General features: G+C 35.6%; 4 protein-coding genes and 4 pseudogenes across 9 annotated transcripts; 4 read left to right on the plus strand and 4 right to left on the minus strand.

Annotated features, from left to right (window-relative positions):
* Window positions 1–2,440: 2,440 nt before the first annotated feature.
* On the minus strand, window positions 2,441–3,336 carry AT2G07270 (annotated as a pseudogene; the record flags this gene model as incomplete). Its single annotated transcript has 1 exon — window positions 2,441–3,336.
* Window positions 3,337–4,097: 761 nt separating this feature from the next.
* AT2G07280 (uncharacterized protein) lies at window positions 4,098–7,053 on the plus strand (the record flags this gene model as incomplete). The annotated part of the gene is made up of 11 exons (NM_126697.4): window positions 4,098–4,152; window positions 4,424–4,524; window positions 4,650–4,772; window positions 4,814–5,257; window positions 5,346–5,372; window positions 5,455–5,523; window positions 5,679–5,729; window positions 5,816–5,866; window positions 5,962–6,000; window positions 6,154–6,201; window positions 6,580–7,053. The coding sequence occupies 11 exons, from the start codon at window positions 4,098–4,100 to the stop codon at window positions 6,772–6,774; spliced, it is 1,203 nt and encodes a 400-aa protein (NP_178738.4). The 3' UTR covers window positions 6,775–7,053.
* A 207-nt stretch (window positions 7,054–7,260) lies between these two features.
* Window positions 7,261–7,735, plus strand: AT2G07290 (uncharacterized protein; the record flags this gene model as incomplete). The annotated part of the gene is made up of 2 exons (NM_126698.1): window positions 7,261–7,454; window positions 7,525–7,735. The coding sequence occupies 2 exons, from the start codon at window positions 7,261–7,263 to the stop codon at window positions 7,733–7,735; spliced, it is 405 nt and encodes a 134-aa protein (NP_178739.1).
* A 762-nt stretch (window positions 7,736–8,497) lies between these two features.
* AT2G07300 lies at window positions 8,498–9,474 on the plus strand (annotated as a pseudogene; the record flags this gene model as incomplete). The annotated part of the gene is made up of 5 exons: window positions 8,498–8,635; window positions 8,716–8,811; window positions 8,906–8,981; window positions 9,061–9,163; window positions 9,228–9,474.
* A 3,022-nt stretch (window positions 9,475–12,496) lies between these two features.
* Window positions 12,497–14,087, minus strand: AT2G07310 (uncharacterized protein; the record flags this gene model as incomplete). Its single annotated transcript, NM_126700.1, has 5 exons — window positions 12,497–12,767; window positions 12,853–13,040; window positions 13,132–13,173; window positions 13,626–13,770; window positions 13,942–14,087. The coding sequence occupies 5 exons, from the start codon at window positions 14,085–14,087 to the stop codon at window positions 12,497–12,499; spliced, it is 792 nt and encodes a 263-aa protein (NP_178741.1).
* Window positions 14,088–15,112: 1,025 nt separating this feature from the next.
* Window positions 15,113–20,560, minus strand: AT2G07320 (annotated as a pseudogene; the record flags this gene model as incomplete). Its single annotated transcript has 8 exons — window positions 15,113–15,229; window positions 17,014–17,161; window positions 17,239–17,341; window positions 17,422–17,523; window positions 17,692–17,764; window positions 18,650–18,865; window positions 18,959–19,084; window positions 19,841–20,560.
* A 266-nt stretch (window positions 20,561–20,826) lies between these two features.
* On the minus strand, window positions 20,827–22,479 carry AT2G07330 (annotated as a pseudogene; the record flags this gene model as incomplete). Its single annotated transcript has 1 exon — window positions 20,827–22,479.
* Window positions 22,480–23,222: 743 nt separating this feature from the next.
* On the plus strand, window positions 23,223–24,604 carry PFD1 (PREFOLDIN 1). 2 transcript variants are annotated; one of them, NM_180659.3, is made up of 6 exons: window positions 23,223–23,367; window positions 23,477–23,530; window positions 23,742–23,847; window positions 23,927–23,933; window positions 24,014–24,098; window positions 24,196–24,604. In NM_180659.3, the coding sequence occupies exons 1-6, from the start codon at window positions 23,344–23,346 to the stop codon at window positions 24,304–24,306; spliced, it is 387 nt and encodes a 128-aa protein (NP_850990.1). In that variant the 5' UTR covers window positions 23,223–23,343; the 3' UTR covers window positions 24,307–24,604. The 2 variants fall into 2 exon arrangements, with proteins under 2 accessions (NP_850990.1, NP_178744.3); NM_126703.4 differs by lacking the exon at window positions 23,927–23,933 and having other exon boundaries at window positions 23,259–23,367; window positions 23,742–23,851; window positions 24,196–24,444.
* The last annotated feature ends 299 nt before the right edge of the window (window positions 24,605–24,903 follow it).

Genomic DNA, 24,903 nt, shown 5'->3' on the forward strand with positions numbered 1-24,903 from the left:
AAAATCTGATTCCCTTCTTAGCCTTCATTTTTGGTCCCAATTCAACTAGAGGACCAAGAAACACTCGCCTAAAGCTTCCTCTACTTTACTAACTAAATTCCAATCCGAGTATTGTTGAACGGTTCCCAGTGTAATAGATTCTTCACCTTCTCTGTATATCTGTTCAGGCAATGTAAGGATTTCACTCTCTGAATCCATCTGCAAAACATGTTATGAAACATCGTCAGATCTACTATAAAATCGACTATAAAATCGATTATAAAAACGGTTACCGTCGGATCTATCGATATCTCTGGGGATTGTTTGCGTCGTAGAGAAATGATCTGAATCCTTCAGCGAAGAACAAGTTTATCGGAGAGGAAATTCGTCGGCGATTTTGGGGTTTCTCAGAGAGAAATTTCGTCGGCGATTTTCAGTGAAATCGGAGAGGAAATTCGTTGGCGATTTTGAGTGAAATCGGAGAGGAAATTCGCCGGCGATTTTGAGTGAAATCGGAGAGGAAATTCGCCGGCCAAAACGAAGAAGTTTGTGCCAAAACGAAGAAGTTTGTGCCAAAACGAAGAAGTTTGTGAAACGAATGTGAAACCTAATCATTCAGTAAGAGTAAGACAGTCATTTGCCATATTAGAAGGGGTAGTTTTAAAAATGGCCTTCAGGAAAGGGCATTTTTACAAAAGGTTATTAGAATAAGGGCAGTTTTGCAAATATCCCTATTATTATTGTCCATAAAACTTGTTTAATCTTACTTTTAGGAATTTCTCAAATAATTATTTGAGTGCTATTTATGTCTAAAAAACTTTTTAATGCTATTTTTGTCCAAAAAACTTAAAAGTGTGCTATTTGTGGGAATTTCTCTAAACTTTAACATATTTTTATTAGTAATATAAATTTCTAAATTAATTTTATTAATATTTTAAATCTCTAAATAAAAATTTTCTGTTTATGTGGTCTTAAAAATAACGGAACATTAACTTCCGTTAACAAAAACCAAAATTAACTGAAAAGTAAAACGAACTTTTTTTTTTTTTGGAAGCCCTCTTGACCTAGTGGTTAGTTAACCAGTTGTTCATTAATGCTTCTACAATAAGAGGTTTGAGTTCGAGTCTTGCTACTGCGATTTATTAGCAGATTTGCAGATTAATGGAGACAAGTGTGTAGAAGATCTACAACGAAGTACAATTATAGTCGTTCGCCAAGATTCTACGCAGATAATTGAAGATGTCCATCAAGCGCATGGAGAAGGAGAAGAATGTGTCGTTTGTCATGGATCTAATAAGGGTCAGAAAGAATTGTCCGTGGTAGAATCGTCTATGTAACAGTTTTCAAAATTTGTAATAAATAGTAAGTTTAGACGGCAAAAAAAAGAACTTTTTTTTACGAAATAGTTTTATCTTTTGACGTAAAATAGTATTTGTGTATCTCCTTAATCATAATATTTTTACTTTTGATTTAGAAAATGATATAATTTTAATTTTTGATGTTAAAAATGATATAATTTTTTTTTTTTTAAAATGGATGACAAAAAATGATATAATTTTACTTTTGACGTTAAAAAAGCGAAAAACAAGTTTTACTATAAACCTTCAAACTTATTTTACTAACACTCAAACCTCAAAGTAAATTTTCTGTTTGGATCTTTCTAAAAGATAATAGAGTCATGTCAACAGAAAACTAAAACGTGTTTTTTTTTGTCATCCAAAAATAAACGAGTCATTCGTGAAGAATATTGTTTACATATATAATATAAATCGGTTGGGTACGATCTTTTCGTGTCAAAATATCCGCTTTAACATTAGCTACTAAAGATTAAAGATAAAGAATACCTTGTGAACTCATCATTGTCGCTCTGTAACTCCTCCAAATACACTAAGAAAGTTGTTCATTCGGTTGGAAAAGACACCATCTACACCAGATTTGAACAGTCTGTAAGAACAACTACATCTTGGTTGTCGGCACCATTCATACACTTCATCGTACAAAGAAGAGCTTCCACCTCTGCATGTAGTAGTGGAAATTGATTTCCTCTGAGTAAAATGTGTTATTTTTTTTTCTTTTTAACCTCAAAAAGTAAATTTATTTTGATTGACGAAACAAAAAAACTATTTAATGTCAAAAAGTAAAATTAAATTATTTTTAATGTTGAATTATTTCATTAAAAAAAATACGTTTAAATTTTTTGTCGACGGGAGTTATGGTTCGGTTATCTTTTAGGACAAAACTAATAGAAAACTTAATTTGAAGGTTTAAAGTGTTAATAAAACAGTTTGTAGGTTTATAATACTAATAAAAATATCAAGGTTTAAAGTATTACCTAATATCACTTATAAGGTTAAAAAAATGGTTTTCTCAAGATTAAAATTTGAGCAGATATGTGTGATATAGTTGCTGGGTTTATTTTAGAGTTAATGTTCTAAAGTTATATATATATATATATATATATATATATTTTTGGTAAAAGATTAAGTTTTATACCATTTTAGTTTTTTTAACAGAATTACAAAGATTACAAGGAACAGAATAAAGCAATATACAGAAGATAAATACAACATTACTACTCAAATTGCGATAGATCGCTTCTAAATGCAAAAAGATAGGCTGCGAGGTGAAACACCGATTCCGAGCTCGCGAGGCTTGGAAATTTGCGTGATTGCCACAAGACCGAAGTATTGGAGTCCTCATCTTAGTTGCCACGAGCAAAACTATCCGAAACATGTCCACAAAATCTCGAGATAGAAGCTTATAGTTTCTCCGAGAACTAACGCAAAAACGCATAGGCAAGCGCGGACTTCTACACTAACTCAAAGAATTAGTGATGCCACTTAGACTTATTCGCCGCCTCTATTCAACACTCAACAACCTTGCCAATGCAACTAGAAGCTCAAAATCGCAAAGAGAACCGACACCAACAAAACCTGAAACTACAAAACTCTACCTTAAAGTAACCGTAGAAATGTGTCGGGGACGAAGAAAAATGGAGACAGAGAAACCATATCCATGGCTGAGGAACTTGCCACCTTCTTCAACCCACTAAAGGAGGAGAGACACTGTCCACCAACAACCAACCCACAATGCCTCTAACCGCCACGATCAAGCCGAAGAACCAAAAAGGTTCTGAGACTTGCCTCCAAAAGAGACTCTCGCCGGTTTCAAACACACTACCACCGCAGCTGGAGGAAAAACTAAGGTAAGAGAGACCGAGAAGAGAAGGTCTGCTTACCAAGGCTCCCGCTGATGTAGCAAAAGAGCCAAAAACACGAGGAACGACGACAAGTGAAGAAATCCGGCGATGCACCACCGGTTTCACAGAAATGGAGGATGGTCTCGCCGTTAAGAGCCACGACCCTGCTACAAACGCCGGATCAAAACCAAAACCAGAAACGGAGAACCCTATACGCACAACGATAGATCTGATGCCCAACTCGCCGGAGGTTAAGCCTTAAACCAGCGCCGTCCATGAGCGTCGAATTTCAGAGTTCACCAGGAAAGCAAGCAATCTATCCCAAACTGAGCGTGGTTGACGCAGTTTCACCACCAACAAGAGGCAAAGAGCAATTCTCGGAGAGGCCACCATTGGAGCAACAAAGGCTAGATGGAGAAGGAGACAAACAGAGAGAAAGGGAAAGGAGAGATGGCCTCTCCGACAACTAGCAAAAGAGCGTCGTTGCTGGAGAAGCAGAATCAAAGCTCAATTTAGGGTTTCACCTGCTTTATCGCCTTATTTGGGAGTTATATATTTGATACCCGAAATTCACATGTCGTCTATAACCAATCTAAAATACGAAATATTTGCATGTTAGGACACTTTATTTAAAATTTTAATCATTTATAACACTTCCCAAAACTGGCACACTTTTTGATCTTATTCCCATCTTTTCCGCGTTTACAATTACCGTAACACCCTTGGCGGAAGTTCAGTCGTCCAACCGAAAACCAACCCTAACCGGTCCTCATCACTTTACTCTTTTTTACCTTATCCACCATCTCTTGAACATACCCTTCTCGATTCAAATTAGTGCGCTTCTGGTAAAAGCCATAATCCACCATACTCGGTTATTTTCTTTCAATTCTTCCGTGGTCTCCCTTCATTTCTGTCAAAAATGGCCGAAATTACCGAAGATCCTAACATAGTTCCACCAGTCGCTACCTTAACAGGTAAATAACTTTAACCTAGATTCGTTTTGTCACTCTTCTCTGTCGTTTTCATCTTCTATAACTAAACAACGTTTTAAATTGTTCAGGCAAGGCTGCTTTTCTTGATCCCGTTTTTTGGGATAATGATTTGCCACCACGGTTGTACGGAACCATACGTTACCCAGACGCTCGACTTAATGTATATTCCAAGTTTGATTATCTATGTTTCATTAAGAAACATATGGAAGGGACACATGAGCCTTAATGTAAACTCTGGCACTTCCTCTTACAGACCCTTCGGACGATATAGTTATATTAGACTGGGATAATGTGTGGATTCCTCGTCAATCCCGTCTCCTAGCTGATGTTCATGCTGTTGAACAAGATCGTGATGTATGATTCAATTTTTTTTGTTTTCCCCATTTTGTAGCTTCCCACTTTCTTCATTCATTTCTATGTAATTGCAGGTAACTGAGGAGTCTCTAATCGAAATGGGGAACGCCAGTTTGTATGAGTAGGATGATGAAGTTAGGGACAAGAAGGTGTCCTATATGTTAGAGAAGATTCAATCGGGTTATGGGTTTGCAAAGTATGAATGGCCTGGTGGCGTCATGTCTTTGGACCTTATTGACATTGTTAAGGTTAAGAAATCTGTACCCCCCCCCCCCATCCCCCTTCGAAGACTCGTTCCAACAAGAAGAAGAAGATGAAGCCTTTGTTGAATTCTCCAAAAGGCTCAGTCAAACGTAGAAGGTCAACCCATCTCAATCCTGACTTACCACCATCTCTTTCACAAGATTTGGCTGCTCGTGTTGATTCTCTTGAAAATAAAATTGGTGTTCTTAAAGCTCAACTAAAGAAAGTCAGCGACCGTAATACACTTATTCAGAACAGGTTTAGGGACTCTAGATTCCTACATGCTACACGCAGAGCAAAACCCTCAATGTTCCGCTTCAAGAAACTCGTCCGTAACTCTGCTTCAGAAACAACCTCAAGATTCATGCATGCTAGATGGAGAGCAAAACCCACCTTTCTTCGAGAGCTCTTTGGAAAGGATACTGGTGAACAAGATTGGACTCATTTTGAACATCCGTTAGGTGGTCTTGACCGTAACTCTGAACCACAAGTACTGAACTGGACTCATTTTTTGGTTATTTCCACCCTCATGTCAAGCACTTTATAGGCTCCTTCATAACATTGCTATTTTCGTTTAGCTGTCTAGTCGTCTTGATGATATTCAGGTATGTTCATTGCTCTCATCACTCTCTTACATGTTGCGTGTGTTTTACTAAGCATAGAATGTCTTCATCTATGTTTTTTTAGATGGAAGAAACAATAGAGTCCTTCAACACCGCACTCACTGAACACCAATCTGAAAATACGGACAAAGAGGTAAAAATACTAGTTACTCTGTTTAGTTTCATTATAGTAGTTCTTCCTTTGGAAATCTTAAGGAACAATCCCCCAAAGTTGTATACTTTTCGATTTACTTTCAATGTTTCACAAGTACAAATATGTGTCTCACTCCATTCTCTCATATATGACAGTCTGAAGAAGTTGGACTTGATGTACCAACTGTTATTTCTCAACCTCTTAAGGTAGTACATCACATATACATTGTCTTTGGTACATCAAACTATATATGCAAACTGATATTGAATATTCCATTCTGATTTTTCTCTAGGTTTCACCTGATGTGGTTCCTGAAGCGTCTGAACCCCCTCTATCTGCTCAAGTTGTAAATACTGACCTTCTTGATCTTATATCCTACTACTTGTTTCATAACTGTATTTAGTTATAACTCCACTTCCATCTTTTTGCATACAACAGGATAAACCTCAAGAATTCCCTTCTGTGGATATCAATATCGTAAGTTGTAAATGAGTCTTTGCTAAACATTGTATCCAAGCTTGAGAGTTAATTATTTAATACAACATTGTATCCAGGCGGTTTGGTCTATTTTACATTCATGTTAGAGATGTTCATTAATATTACTATTTTTAAATTTATTGACTTTTCCAGGGTCTTTTGAATGATGGGACATTAAACCGAGAGATTGAATTTCCTGAGGTACCATTTAAGAAAATAAATGATTGAGTAATCATCCTAATCTTTTATTTGAGGCATCCCCTTTAAAAAAATAAATGATTGAGTAATCATCACAGAGATTGAATTTCCAGGGTATTTTACACATTGACCTCCGGTGTAGACTATTTTTAACACTTTTAGCTTCTGTTGTGTTTCTATATTTTCAAGAGGATTCATTTTTGTCATTTGAAAAATAAAAGACAATACAATTTTACAATTTGTTAATTTTAAAATAATTAATGTTTCTTTTTCTACTCACCACTACATTCCTGATGTGCATGAATAATTGTTACTTTCATGTATCAGTCAGATTTGGTCATGGATCCATTTATCTTTCCTGTTCCATATCATGTTTCACAGTATCAGCCTAATGGTGAACAAGTGTTCAAGACCCCAATCCATAATCAGGTACATCATACCATTCCAAATACATATACTTTATTTTTACATTGTTTTTGCATAAGTATTATAAATACACCACAATGTAAGCACCCGTTTCAAATATCCTTAATGGAACATGGGATGAAGTGCTGTCCTTCTGTTCAACTACTGTAAGGCATTTTCTTTTGGCTTATCCACATTAATATGTTCATATGTCCAGTTTTTTTTGTATTCTTATCCATTTTTGATTGTCCACTATGCATACTATATAAGCATTCATAATGATTATACCTGGAATTTGATTCAATTCACTCATATCCTCCATCAGAAACATCATTTGCTATAATACCATACCTTGGGGTTTGTGATGCTCTATTAATGTTATTACTTATTATAATACTGCACTATCTCGGCCAGATTGTCATGCTAATGATTCTGTATGCTTTGATAGTTTTCTGGATCTTCTAGTTTTGTTGTTGATCCCCCTATATATGATACTGAATTGAAGCCCAAGGAATCTATTTTCGACACCGAAGATAAGGCCCACAACAAGGAGACAAAGCTTGTTGCTACATTATTCATTACCTAACAGATGAGCGTTACTGTTTTTTAAAGTTTTATTTATAGGATACGGCCAGTCCATTGGATGGAGAAAAAGAAATGCTCAAGCCTCTAGTCCTTAGTGACTCATCCCCTGTAAGGCCGAGAGACCTAACCTTATTGGATCAAGAAGAGGCTGGATTGGTGTCTACCTTTATTAATAGGCCTCCTATTGACATTTTCAAAATTTTGCCCTCTAAAGATGATCCTGACTGGCCGTCCTTCCAACAGATTCTTTCCAAATTTCCAGACACGTAAGTTTCACTTCCCCCTTTCATTTTCTTTATAAATATCTTAATAGTAGGATCTAATCCTTTTATATAGGGAGCATCTTTGTCCTGATGGAGGCCTTGTAAACAACTCTTTTATCTTGGATATTGTCTTGCCTCAAAAATGGATTGATCACAGAGTATGTAATCCTCGTTTCTTTCAATCAATAGTTTCGACAACTTGTTATTTTATGGGGTTCGTATTTTATGCTGATTTAAACTTAGGTTTTATGCATTTTTCCCCCTTTCATATCGCTATCATTTAAACAAATATGTACTACCAACCGTTTCTCTACTGGATATTAATCTGTAACTATCTATGTGGATGATCTTTTATGTTCACAGTGTCATACATTTTTATATTTAGTATCTTCCCAAATACATACAAAGACATTGTACATTAATTCCTCAGAGAACTTTCCTTAGTAGTTCAGAACACTGTTCACGGTGGATGATCGGTTATGTTCAAGTTGTCATTCATTTTTATTTTCTGTTCTTTACCTCTCCCCCATTCCTTTTCAGGATTCGATCAACTTTTTATTTTATGGAGTTCGTATTTTTATGTTGATTGAAACGTATTTTTTATGCATATTTTCCTTTTTATAGCTATCATTTAAACAAATGTGTACTACCAACCGTCTATGTACTGGATTTTTATCTGTCGTCTTTTCAACTATATATGTGGATGATCGCTTATGTTCACCGTGTCATACATTTTTATATTTATTATCTTCCCAAATACATACAAAGACACTATACATTTATTCCATGGTGTACTTTCCTTAGTAGTTCAGATCAGTCCCACCCCGTACTTTGAATGGCAACCAATCATTGAATTATGCACCCTCTCAGTTCGCCTCCTTTCATTCCAACTTCTACCGTTTAGGATTCCCAATAAACAAACCTTTTCACTTTCTATAAATCCCTTTTGCTATTTCCCCTAACCCAAGACAGCCCCACCACTAACCGTAAACCTACATATTTCTCCATTATCATTTGTACCACACTCGTATTCGCCTCTGTTCATTATGGAAAACTACCACCGTTTGTACGAGTTGTCTCCCTTAATAACTGGTTGGACGATATGTGTTATGATTCTTCGGATTTACAAGAAAATGCTAAATGATCACTCCTTTGAATTGCATCTTATCTTGCAAGATGAAGCGGTAATAGTTTATTTGTAATCTTTGATTTCATTTTCTGTTGATTTCGATGCGTAATATAATACGAGTGTTTGTTTTATTAGGGCAAGAGGATAGAGGTAACAATTGGAACTCGGTTTTCTGCTTTCTATTATGACAGGCTCATAGAGAATCAATGGAAAATGATCAGTACTTTCCTCGTGCGGCCTAATTCAGAATGCATAAGATCCACTCCCCTTGAGTTTCGAATCTTTTTTTTTGTAGCAAACCGTTGTTACTTCATCATAGCCGAAGGGAACCGTTTTACTTAACAACTTTACTCCATTTGATTACATTCTCGAACACTCAGTTCGGAAAGATACTCTGGTTGGTAAGTATTACCCTATTTTCTCATGATATTTCTCCAAATATTTACTTTAATATTGACTTACACTTAATATTTGTCTCAGACTTGCTTGGGGCACTCATTGATTTCGACTGGCTGACCAATAGTGCGCCAAATGGGTCCGATATGGACGGATTCAAGCTTCAATTCAGGTTCATCGATAGCAAGTACTTTTCTTCACTACCTTTTTATAGGGTTTTCTATTTATTTTTATTAACTCTGTCCACATAGATTCACCATTTACAGCCAAGATATATTGCAATGCGAGGCACATGGTGAATATGCAGTTGATTTAGAGAAAAAGTTTCGTTCCGTTCGGAACAACAAAGTAGTTATTGCCCTCGCCTTTTGGAAAATTGTTACGTACTTTGATGGTGGTCACCGTATGAAGATCGCCAGCCATGCGCCTATATCTACTGTTTATCCCGATCCAGATATTGAGCCAGTCAAAGAAATCAAAATGGTATGTATTTACTAATTCGAAGTTTCTTTGTAAATTCATTTCTTGTGTTTTAAAAGTAACGTTAGGCTTCTGTAATTTTCCCTTAGGTTGTCTATTAAATCTGGATATATCGAGTGAAGCCACCGTTCATGGATAATGTCTTTTTTTTTCATTGCTGTCCAAATGTTTCCGAACACAATTATGTGTAACGAACCTTTTGATAATTTATCTTCCATGTATTCGGATATCATTTTAATATAACTGCCTAAGTTCCTTAATATTATGAAAGTCGTGAATAATGGTTCGACCTTATATCTTCCAAATTATGTTTTACATAATATAATCAAAAGTACTACATCAACAGAACCATAAACCACGTCGATTCAATACAATGTTAATATCGAGTAAATCAGGATATATCGAGCCTAGCCACCGTTTTATGGAGTATGTCTTATTTTTTCTTCATTGTTGTCCACATGTTAGCGAACACAATTATTTCGAATGATCTTATGTTAATTTCTCATCAATGTTTTCGGATGTCCTTTAAATATATTTGGGAAGAATATTAGTTCCTTTATGTTATGACAGTCATGAATAATTATTTGTCTTTAAATCATCCAAATTATGTTTTGCATAACATAAACAAAAACCCAACAACAACGTCGATTCAATACAATCGATTCACACACATCGTGAATATGTTCTTTGAGCTTGCTCTCCTTTCCAACAGTTAGTCTTCTATGATCACCAAATGATCTTCCTCTCTTTAAACATTTATTCTTCATACTTGTTGTTGTTTCCAAAAGTTTTTGGTCATTGTTTTATGTTCAGCTGCTATAAAATTTGTTTATGATATAATTTTCTGGCAATAATGTTGGTCTTTTGTCTTTTCATTGCTACAACTCTGTCTCTAGCAAACTTCTTACGATTTTATTCGAGATTGATCTCCCTCCAACAGTAAGTCTTATACCCACATCAAATGAACTTCCTTTTTTTAAAACATTTATTCTTCATACTTAATAGCATTTCCAATAGTATATGGTCAACGAGATATGTTCAGCTGCTATGGATTTCTGATACATTTCTCTGTCAATAATGTTGGTCTTCTGTCTATATGTTAACTCGTTTTCCACGTACATATGGTTACTGTCCCGTCGCCATATTTTTCAATTTCGTCTTCATTACTTTAGGGCCATCCCCCTATAAAGGAATACTTATATTACTTTTTCCCTTCTATACTAATATATCAGCTTTACCAAAATATCTTTAAATTCTTATTTTTTCTTCGGATGGAAGTCGATTGGAATCCAACGCAATCTGTAGGGATCTTGTCTATATGTTTTCTTCCTTATTTAGTTGGCTTACTTTATTTATGCATCATTATTTACTTGCAGATGGCTGTGTTTCGGGAATTTCACATTCCGGTCACCATTCTTGCAAAGATTGTTAGTCTCGTGTCTGAAAACAGTGTTGATGATTTGAAGGCCTGGATTCAAGCCGGTCGGGAAGGCACTGAAGCTGTGATGTCGAATGAAACGTTGAGTCGAGTCAGGCTTGATAAATCTGAACATTCCATATGGTGGACCGTGCCCCATTCTTCTTACCACAAGTTTTTCTTGAAATGCCTTTCTCAGAATAATCCATTAGCCATGTTCGCTTATATGAGTAAATCTTGGGCTTATCAAACGTTGGTTAATGCTCACTACCGTTTTGGGCGTTGAGAATCATACAATGGTGGAATTGCAGCTTACAACGAGTTTGTTGATGGACGCCTCACTCACGAGAGATTAACGGATGTCAAATTTTATGTCTTCCTCCTACTAAACAACGTAGAATGGTTCGACCTAGGTGCGGCCGTTGTTGTCGGCCAGGTCACATTAGCACGAATTGTACACATGTATTTTATTAATTTTGCAATTTTTGCTACTCTGATAACCTCGACGATATGGTATCATGTTCGCGGTTTTTTGGTTAACGACTATTTCTGTTTATTTTTATTTTTTTTTTTAACCTTAGTAAAATAATTATATTATTATATGTGTATTAAACATTCTTATAATTTGGCCTCCAAAATATTCACTATATGGATTTAGGCTTTACCATGTTTTATTATTATTTGTTTGTGTGGATAAATCCAAAAAATGGTTGTCCATATTCTTCAGTATACAGAATGTCTTAGTTATTTAAAGGAATCTCATATTTTCACATTGAATTTCCTATCCACAAATTTGCGTCCACATATTTTAAGTGCAGTAGACTTATAAATACCCATATTGACCTGTTACCGAATTGTACATATTTATTAATTTGGCATTTTGTTATTTTTCAACATACTTGAAACGAACTCATGTAAGGGATTTTATGGTTAATGACACTTTCTTATGTTTTTATTTAATTGAATAGTTAATTTATTATTTACGCCTATATATACACATCTCGATATTATGTGATAGCAAATGTCGTTGTCTTCCTCTTTCAATTCGTCCCGGAGGCGTAACAATTCTATAAGGGAGAGCGTTCAGAACAATTTTAGTGCTCATGATCTCAAATGTTTAATGTTTGCCATTCTGGCTTTTGTATTTGTCGTACTGTTCATTTTATAATTACTCATATTGTTGATTATTCTATTATTTCTTATTAATATGCTACTTTATCTTTTAATATGTGTATTATACATTTTTATAATTTGGCTCTCCAGAATTTTCACTATATGGATTTAAGCATTTACCATGTTTTATTATTACTTTGTTTTTGTGGATAAATCCTAAACGTGGTTATCCATATCTTCAGTATATATTAGGTAGTATTGCCCAGATTTACTTACAAACCTGTTTTTGTGGATAATACTCGATACCATTAACCATGTGTTGTGATTTATAATGAATAATGTGATATCTGGATGAGAGTAAATATTACAATATGTCCATCTTCAATTTCATAAAACATTTTTAGTAACTAAAGTTTCTAAGTTAGACATTATGAGAGTAGTATGATGTCTCTAGACAGATAATAGTAGATACATTGCATACATCGCTCCCCATTGTATTCTTTACGCTGATTATGGGAAAACCAACAGTGTGGAAAATCCACGAAATGCCATGTGTAACAGTAGTTTCCGAATCGTTTGGGACCGATTGTGTTTATATGAAACATTAATTCGTCTGACATTGAACTTATCTCGGAATTTCCAGTAGTTCTTTTCCACAAGCGTGCATGCACAACTTTGTAGCATAATTAGTAATAGAGCCGCGACTAGGTAGGTATGTTGTACTTTGTTCAGTACCGAAATAGCTCCATCAAGATCTAAGTTACGGAATCCTAATTTCAGGCTTACAACGTATAGAGCAAAAAGATTTTTGTTTTTGTTTTAGGCAGGCAGAATAAAAGGCGTAGTAAGTACTAGAACTTTCTGACCATTGGACAAAATTTTCGTTCAGGTCTAGGCGTACGGAGCTTAGAGTCGCCGGAGAGTAAACCGCTTTTTTACCGGCCCTTCTTGTGTTCATCCAACTTTTCAATACATCAACTCTGTCTCTAGCAATAATGCTTACGATTTTATCCAAAACATCTTGGTTTATATCTACAATATTCCCCATCCGTTTCTGCAGTGCAAATATGTAAGAGTTTAAACCTAGCATGAAGCAATTATCGCATTATTAATAAATCAAGGTTTGAGTTATGTTTTGAACCAACCTTCTTTCCCATTGTAACAACTCTTGGCCGTACACTCGTTTCCTGTTAGAACGTATAGAACGTCTATCACTATATTTTCTTTCTTCCTTGTACTCTCCCTTTTGCACAATGATGGTTTTCTCACTTATATTTATATATGTAACTTATTGATAACTGTAATTAATATTACTGTTTTATGGATAATAACCATGACTCCTTGTTTTTGTAATTATTCTGTTTCATTTTAGTTATATTAGGTGGTTACTATGGATGTTATTTTTATAAAACCCAGCTTACTATATGGTCAAGATTAAAATATGTTAACAGTATGGTTTACTTTGTTGTCAATGAAATATTTGTAAAAACAGTCGTCAATGACTTTGCCTTTTAGATTGTAACAGATTCAAACATTCGATGATGTCTTAGCCATTGTACAACGTTTTTAATAAAACCAACTTAAATTGAATAATCTAGTTTTAGACGATGTCTAACACAAACACCTAACCAAACCTCACTGGACACATATGTCCGTTTTTCTTGCAAATAGGACATTTTGGCCTGCCAGCTCTCTTCAATGGTGGGTTTGTAACTAGCTCGCCAATAAATGGATCTTCCATACAAAGTCGACCATCTATGAACTCCATATACGCTGATAAATCTCTGTTGAAGGAAACCCATCTCCCTAGTCGGAAGCATTGTGTCATCAATTCCTCGTAAGCCTATCCCTTACTCATTTCGGTAAAGACGGCGGCAGGGTTACCTTCGGTTAGGCATTTTTTGTAAAATTTATGGTACGTTGAGTGAGGCATGAACCACCAAATAAAATGTTACGATTTGTCAAGTCCCACACGCTTTAGTGTCTCTTTCGACAAGACAACATCCTTGCCTGCATGACCACTTCGAATCCAACTTTTCAAGTCTTCTACACCGTTTTCCGAAACTAAACTAACGATTTTAGCCAATAATTCCGCTGGCATGTGGAACTCCTGCTTTCTTTGTAACTACACAGTAATATTCCATCGTCAACATAAGGATAATAAACTTGCTTATTAAATAATTCACGATGTCAGCTTACCATTCACCCACTTCTGGTTCGTTCCATTTTCCTGTTCTCCATTTTCCGCCGATGAAGAAAATCTTGAAACTTCTGCTTACTAATGGCAAAAAGTTAGGACGAAACAATTTATAAGTATTTTTTAACCGTGCTATATTTTTATATTATTTCAGGCTGTTTGACCACATGGATAATTTACTTTATTTTCCTACATGTTATATATATTCACTGATATAGGGAATTATACTATAAATTTATATTTAATAAGGTTTATTATATGGACAACTATTATCCGGGTATGTGTGATATCCATGTGGTTTGAGTGCATAATTTTCCTTTTCTAGTTATTATAAATTTTATTTCTATTATTCATTTCTATCGTTATCTCTTATCAGAGTAAACTACACATACTCCCCAATTATGCTCATTCAGTTCACCTCAGTCTATTATATAATTCTACAAATATTATTTGAACATGTTGATAGAGAACGAAGTATAAGCTCAAATATATAAGATCTGAACATTTGTACGCATCCTCGGATATTCATTTCCACTATATATATTATTATTTAATTTAATAGATCAGGGATATCCTTAGGTTCAGTGAAGGATACCTACAATTTTTTTTTTAAGTCCTTCTAATGAACCCCTTCATTCCAATTCCGCTGCTCTCTGACATCATTAGGCGGATCGGCCGTCAGGGTTTCCGGGAGCTTGCTCCTTTCATCGCCGCTGGTACCGTTTGGCTGGATATTGTTTATAGTAATGAAGTTTTAGTCGATGTTTGTCTGGACAAGTTTATATTCGTCTGCTCCCTCGCGAATGTTGGATCTCCTTGTCGCCCATTCCTACTTAGGTGTTTGGCTGCTCAAAACTACACCGCGAAATACGTTGAACGGTTAAGACGTTTGGCTCAAGAAGGCCCTTCCATATCATCTCTCGATATGGTCAGGGAAGCCGCTCTTCATAGTAATTATGCCCGATTTGCATTCGGTATATTTCTAAAATGTTGCGGTTCTCATACCGAGGGTAATATGGTACTACAAACATTTCATCAAAGGGTTCCTATTTTCGAGGAGGCAGAATATATCGTGGATCAGGTGATTACCCAAATTCGAGACATGGGGACTCCAGGTTGCGGTTACTACATGGGTTTCAGGGGTGCAATAGATATCCCAGAGTGTAGGCTTCAGCATTACACTGGTGTTTGTCCTTTGTGTTTCTCAGTTATGTATGTATTTGAGGTCAGAATGCTTTGTTAGTTATCGTTGTTGTAGTTTGAGTAAGCAACTAATAACCAACCTTCAATGTTTAGTTTACTTCCCGTCTTGCCAAATACATTATGCATACATATATTTGTTCCATTTTGTAATGTAAGAAATTAATAAAATGACGACCAAACCAGCAACTATAATATTTCCAAACTCTTTTGAAATCCCTGCTTTCTTCCCCCCGATTTCCTTTTTTAATAAAGCGACAGTAGTTTGATGTTGTGTGTGAAGTTCAAAAAGTTGCTCTATCTCTTCCTTGTGAGCCTCTATTCTTTCACGCATTTTTTCCATCTTACTTCTTCGCATCCTCTCTGTCTCGTCCTCCATTTCACACCTTAACACTGTTGCCTCCTCCATCATTGCCTCATCCCATCATTTTCCGATGTGTACCTCTCCATCTTACTTTAAAAGTTTGGTTTCTATATACATATATACAATTTTGCTAAATATTTTTATACAACTAGCTCTTTAATATTCTTTACCTCCACCAACTCGCATGCATAATACCTTCTTCCTGAGTAATTTCTTCCAGATGAATGTTTGATAATCGTTGGTGCTCCACAGTAGCATTTTTTTTTGGAATTCCATACTCACTGTTATTACGGCCGAAGTTTGGCCTATCCACAGATCTAGAAGAACTACTGTCAGACATTTTTCTTACTCTTTTGTTCCCTTAACCGAACTAGTCAAAACTACTTATACTGATTTATAAATCATAATTCCGTTAAAGTGTTGTTGATAATTCTTGTCCATCATGATATGCGTTCATAATTAATATATATTTTAACCACATGTTCGCTATCATGGATCGTCTGTATAAGTGTCATTTTGTTAGTACTCGTTGCTACAATATAATATTATTCAAGCGTACCTCTTGGGAAGAGAGTTAATCATTTCACTTGGGAATATATACTCCCTTTCACATCATTTTGAATTTTAAGAAGAAGCGGTCATACAGTAATAATAAAAACGAAGTATAATTACCCCTAAACATAGGTTTATCATTTGATATCTACTGCTGTTGTCTACTGGTTGTGTTATACGCAACCTTGACGTACAATGGAACCACCACTTGACGATATAGTAATTTAATTTTGCTGGCTAATTATCACCACATTAAATTTTTTGGCGAGATATGGAAAGTTATATAATATAATCAAATTGTAGTTTAACATACGTATCCATATGGATCATGTTAATTATTTTAGATGAAGGGGACATAAATTGATCCATCGAAACCATTTCTTTTTCCAAATTCGTAAAACCAGCATAGTTAAAGTTGTGGATCAAGTCTGTACTAAGAGATACATAACAAAAAAATTAAAATAGCCGAATCACAAACATTCACTTCATAGTCTTAAGTAGTTCATTGTAAGACTTCAAAAAACTTTCCCAATCTTCACTCCTTAATCTTCACTCCACAACCTATGAAATTGATTTAAGTGTATGAGGTATTTCTTTATTTTTAACATAACTCAAAAGTATTGATGTTATAAAAATTTACTTACCATTCTAATCTCATCCACTTCTTCAATGGATGGTTCCGGGGTAAACAGTTGATACGCCTCCATAACTCACGATCTTAACATTTCCTTCGACTGCTGATAACTTAACCACCCTCCACCACCCCAGCGCCACAACGATGTTAGGTCTTCCGAACTGTCGGTAACATTTCTCAAATGTAATAGCAGTTTTCCCCACAGTATCACAATTTAGAGTTTTTTTGCTGAATGTTGTTAGAGTGATATCATTACGAGAGTATATATTGAATGTAAAAAAAACATGGGCAGTGAAAAAACGTACTACTTATCCATGATCTTGAAAGGAAGTATCACCTCCTCACCACCCTCATCTACATTCCCTGTGTGAGTCAGCACACCAACTTCAACAATGGCTCCAAGCAGGTCTGTTGTAAAAAATTTAAAACAATACTGATTATGATTGTTAAAACCAAATAGTCAAAAACAAATACGGAAAGAAACTTACCAACTAACACTTCAGTATCATAAGTTTCCTCCAGGATATAGTCGAATCGAGTTAAATTGTTGAATTGAACAGTAGGTCTTGTATCAGCTGATGTCAGTTGTTCTTTTCAAGTTTTTCGAAATAGTAAGCTGAAAACCTACGGTGAATTACAACTTCCATGCGCTTTCCCTATTTAAAATTTACTCCATATTAGAAATTTACTCCAACGTTGAAGTTTTGAATAAATTTTATGTTGGAAAAATCACATACCGTTTCATCCGCAACGATTACCCTTAGTTCGAAAGAATCGTCCCTTTCGTACTTTTTGTATTTCCTCATGACGGTAACTCTTACTGTCCATCCACTGAGTTAGGGGAGATTTCGTGTAAGAGATGGTATTTCAACATTTACTTCTTTTTTCAAGGTTACAAATAAGTATTAGGATTTCGTTAGTTATATACTAAACAAGGATATATATACAAATAGATATAAGTATTACCGGTTTACCGTATAATATACCAATCAACATTAATATTTATTTATCCGATTATATTTAATCATCAGAGCATATTTTACAAGTTTATGTTCATTTTTGGATTATTTATCCACATGGTCAGGATATTTAGTTTTCTTAAAAGCATATTACCAATTTAATTCACATTTTTTTTTATTATGTTTTTAACAACTATGTTGCCCTTATGAAATTCACATTTTGTCACATTTTTAACAATTTAATTCACATTTTTTAACAACTATATTTAGTTCATTTTTATTTTATTTTTTTAACAACTATGTTGATCACTTATGAAATTCGAAACTTAAACTATATTAAAGGCTAATTTTTGATTAATATATTAAATTAAAAGAGTATTTTACATTTATATTTCTCACTTACTTAGAGGCTCGTAGTTTGATGGCTTGTTTTCTTTGAACGTATTTTGGTTATCCACATGATCAACATTACATATTTTCAACGTACAGAATATTCAGTTTTTAAATATCTATTATGTTCTACTATATCAATTTATTAAAGTACAACATATAAAAATCTTTTATCGAATTTTTTCCACTAGATATATGTTCCGCGCTTTATTTTTGGTTTTATTTATAGGTTTTATAGTGTATCCACATCGCCAAAATAAGTTATTTCCAACAAACATAATATCAAACAACAATAACTTACACAGCCGATCACTCACTCGATTCATCCTTTCACTTTGTTCAAACCAATGATAAGTATGCAACATACAATGACAGCAATTGACATCTTTTTCATGCTGGCTTTCGATTCCAACAGTTTGTCATCTAGCCTCTTCACAATTTCATTATCTAGCTTAATTTGCATCTTATCAAAAACAACTTTCTCCTGATTTATACTTACAGCAATAAACTGGGACATTGTTTGTTTAAGAGCATTCGTTCTTCTAGCCAATCTTTTGATCTCATCAATCATTGCTTCGTCAACCTATTTGAAAGTGTGGTTATCATCGATCAGCTTGAAAATCAATTAATTAGCATATGAATTTGTTATAATCAAACAAATTTTCATTCACATTACCTTATGTCCTGCAGCATAAGCACAACGATAGTAACGTCTGTATGGATTCGTAGCTGACTTGGATATTAAGGCCGAGATACTAGCTCCACACCAACACAATTTCGGCACACTCTCAACTCTTCTTCTCTAACAGACATTTGAAGTTCCACTTGTAGCTGCTAATGAATTACTCATTTTTTAGCTCAATTTGGGAAATGGTTAAGAATACTAGAAATTAGGGTTCTATGATTTTGGGGATTCTTGAAGTGGTATTTATTTCTATTGGGGTCACTTATATCGGGTTTGAATTTGGTTTAACTTTGGTTTATTATATTGGTTATTGGTTTGCTCTCTGGGACAGTAAACCAACAATAAACCCCGAAAATTCATTCTTTGGGGTTCCATACGGACTTTATATTTAGAACTTTATATTTCGAGGCTTTAACCATATGGTCGACCTTAAACCATATGGTCGACCCTGTTTTCTTAGTGTTCCACAATTTTTACCTTTTTTCATTATCTATTATGAAATTAGCAACTGATACTATAAAAAGGCTAAATAGGCATTAAAAACAATTTAAATTGTCTTGAAATAAGAATTCATACTGTATCATGATCCTCACAATGGAGCATCAATAAAACATCCGGTACGCCGAGTACATAACCAAACCTACCCAATGGTTGTTCAAAAAAATTTTAAACCATTTAAAGGTTCTTCATTATAACATGGAAGATTATATAGGGTTGCTGCAACGTGCTCTGTTGTGTCCAACCCCTTTGCAACGCGAACATCTTATTTGGTTTTACCTTGGCAACCTTCACTTTTCTCTGGTCATTCATAGACAAGTGTTAAATTCGTGAATATATGTTCAAGCGTAAATTTAAATTAATTACCACACTTACAGGGAACTCTCCTATGGAAGCTATTCTTTTTGCCTTTCGCCTACCCGACGGCCTCCTTGTCCTTGGTGGAAGAATCACACGTTCCTTAACTTCTTCACTTTGATCTAACTCTAAGGCATTAGCCTCAGGGTTAACAATGCCTTTGTAAGTTAAAACCCATGTTTTGGTTTTGAAACATTCCCCAACCAAAGTTCCAAAATCAAGCCCTATACTGTTAGCTGCAAGCATGGCATGACCGCAAGGAATTTTTAGTTTATCAAAAACTTTGCAGCTACATTTCATATCATCAAAAGAAACCATGTGATTCCCTCCGAAACGCCCAACAATCTCATATGTCCAGTTTGTGACATTTTGGATTTTGCTCCCTTCCATTTTCATCATAGTCTGGGCCATCACCTTGTCAACGTAAGGTTGCACCATTCCTGTATGTTTGATAGACTTTTTCCTTCGGGCTGAACACCATCTGGTTAACATAGCCCTAATAAACTTCACCAACTCCAAAATAGGTGCACATCTCCCTAACCGTATTGCATTGTTTAGAGTTTCTGCAATATTGCTCGTCATCAAATTATACCTCTCACCTTGGAAATACACCCTACTCCAACGGGCTGGTCCAATCTTCTCCAAATATTTGTCACATTCATAATTTCTTGATTTTATTTCTTTGTATAGATTCCTAAAGACACTCATCTTGTACACACATCCAACATTCAACACCATCTTTGCTAATCCTTTGCTCTTATATCTTGATGTAACATTTCGTTGGAGATGGACTATACATGCTCCCTGGTGTGCTAGTGGAAAAACTCTGCTTTTTGCAACGTATAGGCTTGGATGTCTATTAGAAATTATTGTTAGTGTTGCACTGTCATCAATAATTCTCTCTACCTTCTACATAAACCAAGTCCAAGCCTCGTCCATTTCACTATCCACTACAGCAAAAGCCAGTGGGAAAACTTGATAATTTGCGTCTTGTCCGCTAGGAGTCAATAAGACCCCTTATATTTCCCGGTCAGATGAGTCCCGTCCACAACCAAAACCCGTCTCAAATATCTGAAGCCCTGGATTGAGGCACCAAATGCCAGAAACATATAAAGAAAACGTTCATCACCATTTTCCTCAATATCTGTCACAAGGTCTGTCATACTACCTAGGTTTGTCATATTACCTAGGTTTGTCATCTTTATAAGCTCCATATATTCAGCTAATTTGGTGAAGCTATCATCATCCTCCCCTAACACATCAACTACTGCCTTTTCCCTAGCCCTATAACACTTGCTATATGATGCAGACACTCTTAAATCTTCAAGAATCAGCTTTTGCAAATCCATCGGGACAGGTCCTTTAACAGGCTCACTATATTGTGCTTTATACACAGCTGCTATCACCCTTGAAGTTGCCTTCTTCTTGTACATTTTCCGAGTTTCCACAGAACAAGTATGGTCTAGTTTAGCTTTGCGTATCTCATAATATCCACTCTCAGGCATTTCATGAGCTGTTACCCGCCAATCACATTTCTCATCGGCACAGTTTAAAACAAATGAATCAAGTTTTGTGCGTGTTTGTTTGAAGTGAAACATATGCCTAATAGCATATATAGCTAATCCAATTTGGCAATCCGACTTGCTAGCATAAACTTTTCCTTTATATACATCTTCACCGTCAGCCCTATCTATATCCGGCATTATGGCAGCTTCATACTCCGTGTCATCAAACAGAGGAGGAATATCAAACTCTTCATCGTCCACATCCGACAGCTTCCTATTTTCTCTTGCAGTTTCATTTGTATTACAATCACCTGTTCTATTGTTAACAACTTTTCCCGTTCCACTGCTGTTTGCAAGTAAATCAGTTGGATGCTTAATCGAAGACGTTATCAAATCATCAATTTCCATGTTCGAACCTGCACCTTCCACACTGGCCACCAATTCTGTGTCTACTGTTGGTGACGCAAATCCCATTCTAACATCAGCATCTTCTTCCCCGACACATATTATATCCAATGCATTTGAGCCACCCATGTCCTCATCCAAGAATGGGCTCCAAAACTCCACATCATAAGATTGGGGTTTTACTTCTATAATCTCATCCCAAGTAAGATCTTCGCTTCCTTCATCCACTAGATCTTCATCATCAAGATCTTCAGATAAAATTTCACTAACAAGAGGACCTCGTTCACAACCTATAACTCTTTCTATAGTTTCAAGTTCTGCAACAAATTCTTCATCTTCGGAGGACAGCAAAAATTCTTTCAACCCGACCTTCGATATACTATCTTCTGATCCACATAAACGTTTCGACTTATTCCCTCTTCCGTCATCTTCCTTAACTGAACTGGTCTTCACTAGCCCACCGTCAACCTCAGAATTGTTTAAAACTCTTTTACAAGATGTTCCAAACTTTACAAACATGTTGGTTCCAACATTTGCTTCCAATATCTTCATAAAATAACTTAGCCCCACATCAGTCGTCACGACGACCGGTGGTGTTTTATCTCCGGTGGTAAAATCTCTTATATTTGGGGTACAGAAGCTTAAATCAACCTTCGTACTCGTTGAAATTCCAAATTCTACTCTAATGGCTTCCACGAATTCTGATAGCTTAATACCTTTATATACAGGCACAATTCGAGATTTCATTACCTTATTAACCTCAACATACCACTTCTCATCCTCCTCGCAATTCCAATCCCCGCATATTACATAACAGAAGCCATCCTCAGTTCCCTGCAATATATAAATTTTTTATCTTAGACAGTCAATAATATATCAGCGAATATTTTCTACTATTGTTACCAATCCATTTTTTCTTACCATCGTTATGATATCTTTGTTAGTTGCTTCAAACTTCAGAGCTTCTCTTTCTTTTGTTCATCGTCATTCAAACTTCGATGACATAGTTATTCGTTCCATGCTTTCTCCGGTTTGCAAAAACAAAATAAACCGGTTTCCCCAAACTCTTACCCTAAATAACCGATTTTACTTGATTTAATTAATAGGGTCAATTAAGTCTTTTTCCCCCTTATAATTGATCACCCTTATAATTGATCAGAAGTGTGCCTGTCGGCAAAACTTTTGCTCAACATGTTTTCGAAAGTGTATGATAATGCAAATCACCCTTAAAATATAATATGGTAAAATAATTTGGTGGTGTTAGCTGAATTGGTTACGATACAAACAATGGTTTGGGTGGTTGATTATACAAGAAAAAAAAGACAATGACTTTGAGTCTTTGATTTACAAAATCATGGTACAATCTAAAACCAAATGGGTAAATTAAATTGTGTTATTGGGTAGAATTGTTTGTTCCAATGCAAACACATATTTTTTTAAAAGTATAAAATCATCGTTAATTATAAATGGGCCGATTTGACCCAATAAAGCCTTGATAAACCGGGCTAAGCCGTCTGAAACCCGACCCGGGTAGTTCTAACTTTTTGACCCTAAAACGAAAGACCCTTCTCTAGCACGTCGGGGTTCGTTCAAAGATCAAGATCTGCAGACATGGCGGACGAAGCAACCAGAGCTGTGAGTACCTCTCTCTCTCTTAAATCAGCTCAATTTTCTAGTGGAATATTCTTCTTTCCCCAGTAAGATGTTGCAGAAAATGGAATTGTAATGTGTATAGTTACAACAGGCTTTTATGGAGATTCAAGCTAGCATGATTGAACTCACTGGGAAGCTCAAACAGGTGAATCCTCACTTTCTTTGTATTTATCAAGTTTTAGAATCAAACGTGACACATTGTATAAGGGTTTACTTGTAATTTGTTAGTTCTTGAACTGTGTTTGGTTTTATAATCCCTTCTTTCATGTTGTGTAATGACAAAATTGGCTTTCCTAGGTTATTGTCATGTGGTGCTGAAAAACTGAAATGTGAATGTGGATGGGTTTTATATATAGGTGCAGAATCAGATGCGCAACAAAGAGGGAGATAGAAAGCGAGCTTTCTTAACCTTGGAGGAGCTGAGGCCATTGCCTGAAGAGACAAACACCTACAAGTCAATAGGCAAGTGATTCAATTCTCTGGTTTTGAGACAAGGACTAGTAAAGTTTTGGTCTAATTTGTGTTTTATTCTTGTTTTCAGGAAGAACGTGAGTGGTGGTTATTAGTCAGTCCAACTAGAGGCCTTTAGAGAATTTTGAAGGCTGATTATAGTTTGTATGGTGAACAGGTTTGTTCTAGAGCCCAAGACAGTGCTGGAGGGTGAACAAGAGCAAAAACTCAAGGACAGTGAAGCTGCCGTTGCTTCTCTACAGGTAACAATCATTCCCTCTTTCAACATCTTATTGGGTTATTAGGAGATCATTGAGATGCTGGTTATCAAACATGTTTTGTTTTCGGGATGATTTTTAGACATCCAAGGAATACTTGGAGAAGCAGGTAGCAGAGGTTGAGAACAACTTGAGGGAGCTGTTGCAGCAAGAACCGGGCATTGCTCAACAGATTATGTCCATGTCTATGTAACTTTTGTATTATCCCAAACCTTTGAGTTTGGAGAGCTTTTGGGATTGAAACCATAACATGTTCTAGTTAAAAGTTGTAACATTCAAAAGTTTTTGTTCGATCAGTATTGTTTTAAAGCCTCTGGTCTATGATATTGCAAAAAACTGAGATTTCTTATGCGACAACAAATGCATGATCTATCTAACTCGAAAACAAAAATTTTAACAAGGATGAGGTCTCTCTATGATTCTTCGGAGAGAAAACTCAATCCTTGTTCCACCGTTCGGTATGCTTACCGGCTTTCGTTGTCCGGATGAGAAGACTTTGTTTCCGGTGTGGTCTGGCTCTGTTTTCGGTGTGATTCGGCTCATATTTCGGGTATTTGTTGCTAAAATGGAATTCGCTTTGTTTCTTGAGGGAAGATTAGGATAAGTCGATTGAATAATTTTCCGGCGATCTTGGCCGGAATTGAAGCTTTCTGATCAACGGAGACTCTCACATCTTCAACTTTGCATGTGTCTTCTAACCTGCTTCCTGCTTGCCACATGTCTAATATAATGCATTTAAGCTTTTCCTTCAGCTTTCTTATTGGACTTTGTTTTCTTTTGTTTGGCTTCC

This window comes from Arabidopsis thaliana, chromosome 2 (genome assembly GCF_000001735.4).
Source record: "Arabidopsis thaliana chromosome 2, partial sequence".
NCBI classification, from domain to species: domain Eukaryota; kingdom Viridiplantae; phylum Streptophyta; class Magnoliopsida; order Brassicales; family Brassicaceae; genus Arabidopsis; species Arabidopsis thaliana.